This window comes from Mobula hypostoma, chromosome 1, assembly GCF_963921235.1.
Source record: "Mobula hypostoma chromosome 1, sMobHyp1.1, whole genome shotgun sequence".
Classification (NCBI taxonomy): domain Eukaryota; kingdom Metazoa; phylum Chordata; class Chondrichthyes; order Myliobatiformes; family Myliobatidae; genus Mobula; species Mobula hypostoma.
In genome coordinates this window covers 184,285,562-184,293,174 of record NC_086097.1, presented here as the reverse complement: position 1 = coordinate 184,293,174, position 7,613 = coordinate 184,285,562, and the positions used below count along the sequence as shown (strand labels likewise).

Here is a 7,613-nt window from a genome sequence, read left to right as displayed (position 1 = left end):
AGTGATATTTCTTTGTACCCAACTTAGGAGTGAAATACATTGCAGCAACTCAGCTGCAACCAACTGTTGAACATGTCAGCAACACACATAAAAGTTGCTGGTGAACGCAGCAGGCCAGGCAGCATCTCTAGGAAGAGGTGCAGTCGACGTTTCAGGCCGAGACCCTTCGTCAGGACTCGGCCTGAAACGTCGACTGCACCTCTTCCTAGAGATGCTGCCTGGCCTGCTGCGTTCACCAGCAACTTTTATGTGTGTTGCTTGAATTTCCAGCATCTGCAGAATTCCTGTTGTTTGCATCGAACATGTCAGTACAGGTTTCTGATTGAACCAGAGCATTCATGCCATATACTGCTCAGCTTTTCAAAACAAAACTGAATTTTCAAAACGTAAACATGAGGAATTCTGCAGATGCTGGAAATTCAAGCGACACACATCAAAGTTGCTGGTGAACGCAGCAGGCCAGGCAGCATCTCCAGGATTAGTCCTGACGAAGGGCCTCGGCCCGAAACGTCGACTATGCCTCTTCCGAGAGATGCTGCCTGGCCTGCTGCGTTCACCAGCAACTTTGATGAATTTTCAAAAATTAATGAGCACCAATTAAAATATTCTGAAATGCACTCCTTTGAGCACATGACTTGGCTTGTAAATCTGCTGAATTTGTTGAAAGTAAATCTTGGTATACGAAACCTGAAAAGTCATATATGCTTCCTTTGTAGTCCAACATCCATCTATAAACCCCAGTGGTTTATTTATGCTTCACAGAGGATTATGTATCCTTGAAAGAACCATTCTATTGTTAATTTTCATCCAGATCTGGATTAAGATCAACCTCTGTGGTGAGTTTCAGATAAAAGAAACCATAAATAGCCACAAGTAAAATCACCATAGCCGCAATGATGAGTGTCACATCCTACAAAAATAGAAAAACATATAAATATTAACATTGAACAAACATCTGGACTGTTACTGATATTGAAATAAAATTTGTTTACTCCAAGTGGATATTTTTCAGAAACAAACAGGATGCATTTTATTTCTGAATGTTAACAATTAAATTGTTTATATTATATAACTCTCTACATGAGGCTGTGACAGATTATTTTCCAAAGAAATAACCACTGAAACAAACATGCATATTTCCAGATGTTTATTCTGAAAATAACTGTAGAATGATTTTGCCTTGGCAAAGAAGAATATACCATTCCTGAAAACCATACTTGCATGTGCAGCAAACAGGAAGGGTTGCCCCGGTACAAAGGGAAGACCCTTATTTTGCATAAAACATAAGGAGATGCCCGGATTTCTATCGGTAATATGCATTCAAATACTCATCTGTTTTCATCTATCAGTACGGAATGTAACGAGATTTCATGCAACATCCAGTTTAATGTCAAATATTCTTTCTAGCTTTATATAATTGTTAAAGCAATTTACTCTAAAATAAACTTGTTTTCACTGGCAAGGGGAAAAAATGGAAGCATGCTGCTCACATCCAAATACGGTGATTATACTGTAAAGGAATATTTTAATACTCAATGCTCTCCATGATATGAAGCTATTGGTAAGATGCTGTGATTATGCAATATTAAACGTTTCATTTTTATTACTTAATGGAACTGGGGATTGTGACTAATACTAATGACAATTGTCAGAACAGAAATTGTAAAAAAAGATCAGAATGGCAATATTCTAATATTACGTAACTTAGAAACCAATAACATTAATGAATTTTACATATTTATCACAGGGGGATATACAGTCCTTCTATAAAGCTAACATTTTTTTCCAAATATTTGTCAGCCACAAGTGTATTTAATTTGGAAGTGGTCTGTGAGCCAATCTTGTAGAATTTTTAATTACTATCTATAAAAATCTCGTGGAGATTCAATATCTTCAGAATAGGTGTGTATATTGTACTGTATACTAGCAATAACTATTACCCATAACATCACAAGCACGTGTGTCCCACTTGCGTGTCTACAAACAAATATAACACCACTTTCTCTCTCTGAAAGAGGGTTTTACATGTAAACAGCTATTGCAGATTGTATTAATCTGCTTTATCACTGTTGACTTTATATTCACTGCCTGATCTGACCAAAATGTAAAATATTGTCTCAATTCTACACTGACACATATCCTTTACTGTAGCTTTTTTCTACATCCATTTTGGGAATAAATTTATGATCACTTACTTTTTTTGTATTTTCTGCTATGTTACATGCAGATTCCCACCCCACGCTTTACCCCAGTCACGTATGATTTATTACTTCTAATTCGAAGTACTTCACCAATAATCCACTTCTGTGCAGTATTCCTGTTTGTCACGTTTAACACTCACACTCTTGCTGCCTGACCTGCTTCTCTTGGCACAGTCCTGATGAACTGTTAGGTTGAAAATTATGATTTTGTTTTTGTTTAAACTGCTATAGCTCCACTCTCTCCTTCAAGTGATGGTGTAAGATTAAAATTGTCTATATATCAAATGCTCTGTCAGTTTGAACTGCGTCACAGAACCCTGTCACCATATTGCATGAATACTTAGGTAGGAAGATAACTTAGCAATGACTCGTGTTAAATTTGAACAACCTTGAACGAAATTTGTCTCTTCAAAGCCTTCCTTTCAGCTCCACCTTTAGTGGCTGGATTTTTAATAATCGCTCGATATCCTTGCACCAAATGAAACATTGAAACAATTAAAGTCCTTTGTCTGACACTAAATCATCAGGTAGACTATAAGTTACACAAATCACTCTTAACTTCTCAATTGTACATTTGATCAATATGCGTGATCTCATGTACCGAAATCAAATCTATTTAGAATCACCATCAGTAACGACCAGCAAGCCCTCTGTCAAAAACAATGTGACCTCATGGAAATGGTTGCATTGGCCATCTTTACTTATGTATGGCTGTCTTTGACGATTTTGCCCTGCGCTATTCACAGACTCAAGTGTTGACACCAAATTTTCCCAGAACTACTTTAATACTTGGCTATCAAATAAAGCTTCTGGGAACAGCTTTCATATTATGTTCTCAGTTTCATTGATATAATGTCTCAAGCTATTAGAAAGAAATATAGAAACATAGAAAACCTACAGCACAATACAGGCCCTTTGGCCCACAATGTTGTGCCGAACATGTACTTATTTTAGAAATTACCTAGGGTTACCCATAGCCCTCTATTTTTCTAAGCTCCATGTACCTATCCAGGAGTCTCTTAAAATACCCTATTGTATCTGCCTCCACCACCGTCACTGGCAGCCCATTCCACACATTCACAACTCTCTGCATAAAAAACTTGCCCCTGACATCCCCCTTGAACCTACTTCCAAGCACCTTAAAACTGTGCCCTGTCATGTTAGCCATTTCAGCCCTGGGGAAAAAGCCTCTGACTATCCACATGATCAATGCCTCTCACCATCTTGTACACCTCTATCAGGTCACCTCTTATTCTCCGTTGCTCCAAGGAGAAAAGGCCAAGTTCACTCAACCTGTTCTCATAAGGCATGCTCCCCAATCCAGGCAACATCCTTGTAAATCTCCTCTGCACCCTTTCTATAGTGTCCACATCCTTCCTGCAGTGAGGTGACCAGAACTGAGCACAGTTCTCCAAGTGGGGCCTGACCGGGATCCTATATAGTTGTAGCATTACCTCTTGGCTCTTAAACTCAATCCCACGGTTAATGAAGGACAATGCACCGTATGCCTTCTTAACCACAGAGTCAACCTGTGAATGATCATTTTACCTCCCTATTTTAGGTATCCTTCATCATACATAGACATAGAAACATAGAAAATAGGTGCAGGAGTAGGCCATTCGGCCCTTCGAGCCTGCACCGCCATTCAGTATGATCATGGCTGATCATCCAACTCAGAACCCTGTACCAGCCTTCCCTCCATACCCCTGATCCCTTTAGCCACAAGGGCCATATCTAACTCCCTCTTAAATTTAGCCAATGAACTGGCCTCAACTGTTTCCTGTGGCAGAGAATTACACAGGAATTCCATCAGTCGAACACTTGAATATTTTATTGTAAAATGGTTGCATATCAATGTTTGGATATGAACTGGTCTAATCACTGAGAAGATATTTATTGTATCACTTCAGAAGTCTGTCTGGCTGTCTTGTCTCATGGTTTTCTGAAGCCATGACTGGAAAGTCAGCACTCACAAGGTGTATGTTGGGTTCTCCCTATCTGTGTCAGAATCCTCAGCCTGGTTCAGTCTGAACAGTAAACACATGCAATTTTCTTAACCAATTCTTGCCTAAGGTTGTCAGCCTTCCTAAGTTGTAAGCTAAGACTATTAACAATTCTAATGATGTTTATCACTATTAAAAATGTTGCATTTTACTTGCCCTTGTATCTTCAATATTTTACCAGGGTATGTCCTGAGACCAATTGAACTTTCTGTCAAAAGTGAGATTTTCAGCAGTAGACATTCCTGCTCATGATGTAACAACCCAGTATTTATCTAATTTCCATTTCTTTGTACTTTTACCTTGCTGGTTCCTGTCATTTCTATCATGAAGAATGTGTTGTATGAGTACAATCTGAACCAAAATTTAAAAAAAAACCACACAGAAAATGCTGGAAGTACTCAGCATGCCAGGCAAAATCTGTAGAGTGAGAATAGAGTTAATGCTTCAGGACAAAGGCCCTTAGTTGGAATTTGCACAGCAGGAAAACGTGACTTCATAACACATCAACATGATTGGCTACTCTAACAAACTCACTGCTGCATTAAAGCACTAAAATAATATACTTAAAATTACAGCAGTTATGTATTGAGAGCTAAATAGTTCCACAGCTTAACTAGAATCAACAATCTACATATTGTGAATATTTTCTTTTAAAAACTGAGCTTGAAAATGGGTCCATAAAGGATATTTTTAAGTGCCCAGGGACCCGTCAGCTTGTGACAAAAGGAATACATGTGCTGATTTAGCTCCTACTTAAGTGGGAGGCTCCTATTGTGAAGATTAGTATGGTCTATTTCTGAACTGGACTGGGACAGAAGAGATGCAAGGCAGTGAAGTACAACTAGAGAATGGGGTTTATAAAACCACAAGTTTCCTATGGTGTAATCTATTGGCAGATGTTTAAATGCATGTGGTCCTCACCCATTTACTTCTGGGAGGAGGCTGTTTAAATGTGTAATCATTATCTAAATTCTGTTATCAGATTGTACCCCAAAAATACGTAATAATATGCAGAATACAAAGCCGACTTGCCCAAACTTTAACAGACTCACAAGTCATTAAAAGGTGTCAAACTTCAATAGCACTGACAGAATTGATGCGATCAAAGGGTCCTGATCATAATACACAAAATACAAATTTCCACCAGAATGATTTTGAATCACATCTGTTTTTAACAAGTCTTCCATCTCTGGGAGAGTTTAGTGTGCTTTGAGTTGGACTACCAGCTGGAATATTGTAGGGCAACAAGCTAACAAACTTAGAAAGAGACAAGGGCCTAACTTTAAAATGAGAAGTGTGAGGACTCTTCTACCCTGACTGATGGTTCATCAGAACAGATGGCTGTTGAAAAGAATGTGAGTTTGTGGAAAAACCCACAAGCTACAGTTTTGACAGAGTATAAGGTTAAGAAAATAGGAAATAATAGCACGATCAAAGGGCTGTACTGTCCTGTAATATCAAAAATATATCGCAACTAATTCACACAAACTCGATATAATGTTCAACTACTGTAATGTTTATATCCATTTAGGGACAGTTTATCTGTAAGAAAAACATCCATAGACTACTTAGGCTTTTTTTTTGTTCTAATCGCTACATTCATACATCTCAAGAGGCTAAGACTGTGCAAGAGAGCTTCCATTTATTTTCCTGTATCCACAGCTGTGCTCACAGACCCATCTGGCCACATAGCTACTAATCTTTTCAGGATGTAATAAACAAGTGACACACAACTGCAAACTCCATCTGCTGAGCCCAGTGGACAGCAGGAGTATTTGAAATAACCACTGCAATTCGCAGATACAGTGCCATGGCCATTTCTAATATTCTTGTTTTTTCATATGAGAAGGCTTCTGCTGAGTGTTGACTGTAATAAACTGATTAACTTTATTTCTAGGTAACTTGATGAACGAATCTGTACAATGTGGAAAATAACACATTCCTGTATGACCATGACCATGTAAAACCATACAATATTGATGGGTCACTAATTTTATCGAAATAAAGAATATTTATAAAAATACAAAATTACACGGGTAAAGTATGCCTCAGGGAGTTTTAGGAGGCTGCTGGATTTTCCTCAAAGACGTTAAGCCTTGGGCATAGTTGATATTCACCACCATGTAAACTTACTGGATTAGTAGCCCCAAAAAGTAGAGTTATTCTGCAGCCAAAGGCTAAAGCAGAACTTGGGCCACAGAGAAGGAATCTGGATCTTCCTGCTGTATCATTTCTTTGATCGTTGATAACCTCTGCTCTAAATCATCCTAAAATATAGAAGAAATTTTGGATTCAAACTCAGATAGTAATCTTTCCCTTGTGACAATGGACTTTGGTAATTTGAAGAACTCCATGCTGTTGCAATTGACTCCACATAGACTATGCTTGGACCAGGAGACATAGGAGCAGAATTAAACCATTCAGCCCATTGAGTCTGCTCTGCCATTTCATCATGGCTGATCCTGGATCCCACTCAACCCCGCACACCTGCCTTCTCACCATATCTTTTGATGCCTTAATGGTCACAAAACGATCAACTTCCGCCTTAAATATACACACAGACTTGGCCTCCACTGCAGTCTGTGGCAGAGCATTCCATAGATTTACTACTCTCCGGCTAGAAAAATTCCACCAATCCTCTGTTCTAAAGGGTCACCCCTCAATTTTGAGGCTATACCCTCCAGTTCTGGATACCTCACTAGAGGAAACATCATCTCCACATCCATCCTATCTAGCCCTTTCAATATTTGATAGGTTTCAATGAGATTCCCTGCATTCTTCTAAATTCCAGTGAGTACAGGCCCAAAGCTGCCAAATGCTCCTCATATGTTAACCCCTTCATTCCTGGAATCATCCTCAAGAACTTTGACTGGACTATCCCCAATGACAACACAACCTTTCTCAGATATGGGGTCCAAAACTGTTGACAGTACTCCAAGTGCAGCCTGACTAATGTCTTATAAAGGCTCAGCATTATCTCCTTGTTTTTACATTCTATTCCCCTTGAAATAAATGCCAACATTGCTTTTTCTTTCTTTACCACAGAATCAACTTGTAAATAAACCTTCTGGGAGTCTTGCACAAGAACTCCTAAGTCCCTTTACACTTCTGATGTTTGAACCTTCTCCCCATTTAGATAATCATCTGCACTATTGTTCCTTTTACCAGAATGCATTATCATGCATTTCCCAACAATGTATTCCATCTGTCACTTTTTTGCCCATTCTCCTAATTTGTCTAAGTTCTGCTGCAATTACATTGCTTCCTCAGCACTATCTACCCCCATCTATCTTTGTATCATCTGCAAACTTTGCCACAAAGCCATCAATTCCACTACCTAAACCACTGACACTGTGAAAAGTAGCGGTCCCAATACTGACCCCTGAGGAACACCACTCGTCATTGACAC

At 38.9% G+C, this 7,613-nt stretch overlaps 1 protein-coding gene across 4 annotated transcripts in view; it reads right to left on the bottom strand.

Moving 5' to 3' along the window:
• Window positions 1-234: 234 nt before the first annotated feature.
• The window catches only part of triqk (triple QxxK/R motif containing), a 69,319-nt gene continuing 61,940 nt past the window's right edge, over window positions 235-7,613 (bottom strand). For 3 of the 4 annotated variants that reach the window (XM_063061398.1, XM_063061386.1, XM_063061393.1), the window contains exon 4: window positions 235-910. In XM_063061398.1, coding sequence (XP_062917468.1) covers window positions 797-910 — 114 coding nt within the window. In that variant the 3' untranslated portion in view covers window positions 235-796. Of the gene's footprint in view, window positions 911-6,337; window positions 6,472-7,613 lie in introns of all 4 variants that reach the window. The other variant, XM_063061402.1, reaches the window with a different exon arrangement.